Source organism: Phalaenopsis equestris, unplaced genomic scaffold, assembly GCF_001263595.1.
Source record: "Phalaenopsis equestris unplaced genomic scaffold, ASM126359v1 Scaffold193935, whole genome shotgun sequence".
NCBI lineage: Eukaryota > Viridiplantae > Streptophyta > Magnoliopsida > Asparagales > Orchidaceae > Phalaenopsis > Phalaenopsis equestris.
In genome coordinates this window covers 1-1,098 of record NW_018213884.1, presented here as the reverse complement: position 1 = coordinate 1,098, position 1,098 = coordinate 1, and the positions used below count along the sequence as shown (strand labels likewise).

The following is a 1,098-nucleotide window of genomic DNA, read 5'->3' as shown; positions in this document are numbered from 1 at the left end:
GCTGAGTTTTTTTGAGATTTGCGTCAGCAGTTAATATGCAGACAGATAGCCTCTTATTCTCTAACAGCAAGATGAGTCCACTCCTGTTCATAAATGGGGATCAAAGCTAATTAGTCAATATTGTTAGAAGATTACCAAAATACCAGATCCCTCTCCCATGACGAAGCCATCGCGGTCTTTGTCCCACGGCCTGGAAGCCTTCTCTGGTTCATTGTTCCTCTGAGACAGAGCCCTGCAAGCTATGAAACCACCTATTCCAATAGGTAGGATGGGTGCTTCAGTCCCCCCTGTAACCATGATATCAGCTTCACCCCTCCTAATGTGATTAGCAGCAGAATAGATGCAGCAATTTGCTGTGGCACACGCTGTAGAAATTGAGTAGTTTGGTCCCATCAAACCTGCATCTAAGGCTAATAATGCCGACCCCATGTTTGTTATGGAATAAGGAATAAAAAATGGAGTAATTTTCTTGTAGTTATTCCCAGTAAAAGCATCAACTCCATCACTATAAACCTTCAAGCCCCCCAATCCTGATCCGATTAGAACGCCTGCTCTTGACTTGTTCACCTAAAAAAAGGTTTTTTTTTTTTTTTTTGAGATGTCTATTCAGCTAAATTAAACAGAGTATAGAATCACTAATCCTTACCGAGTCTAAGGCTTCATTAACAAGTCCTGCATCTTCAAGAGCTTTTCGAGCTGCAACAATGCAGTATCTCCAACTGTCATCGAGCCTGCGCTCATTCTTTGCATCAATATATTTGCTGGAAGAGAAATTTCGAATCTGACCGCCAAATTGAACGGAAAATGACGAGGCGTCGAACCGGTCTATGTAGCTTACGCCGCTCTGTCCTTCTAAAAGCTTGTTATAGAATTCGTCTGTATTGGTTCCGAAGACTGAAACTAAGCCCATCCCTGTTATTACTATCCTCTTCTTGGGATCTTTCTCTCGTTTCGGAGCCATGGCGGTGGGGAAAGCCATGGACATGACCTTGGGGTTATTGAGATCTGAATAGCAAGTTTTATGAGTAGAGTTAGTAGTATGATTTCAGTCTTCGCAAAAAAAAATTATTTTATTTTCTTAAAATTTTTTTTTTTTTT

General features: G+C 41.0%; 1 protein-coding gene across 1 annotated transcript; it reads right to left on the bottom strand.

Annotated features, from left to right (window-relative positions):
- Positions 1-47: 47 nt before the first annotated feature.
- On the bottom strand, positions 48-1,030 carry LOC110034845 (3-oxoacyl-[acyl-carrier-protein] synthase I, chloroplastic-like; the record flags this gene model as incomplete). Its single annotated transcript, XM_020739084.1, has 2 exons — positions 48-567; positions 647-1,030. Coding segments are annotated over 2 exons (828 nt in total), but the record flags the coding sequence as incomplete, so codon positions are not given.
- Between the last annotated feature and the right edge of the window lie 68 nt (positions 1,031-1,098).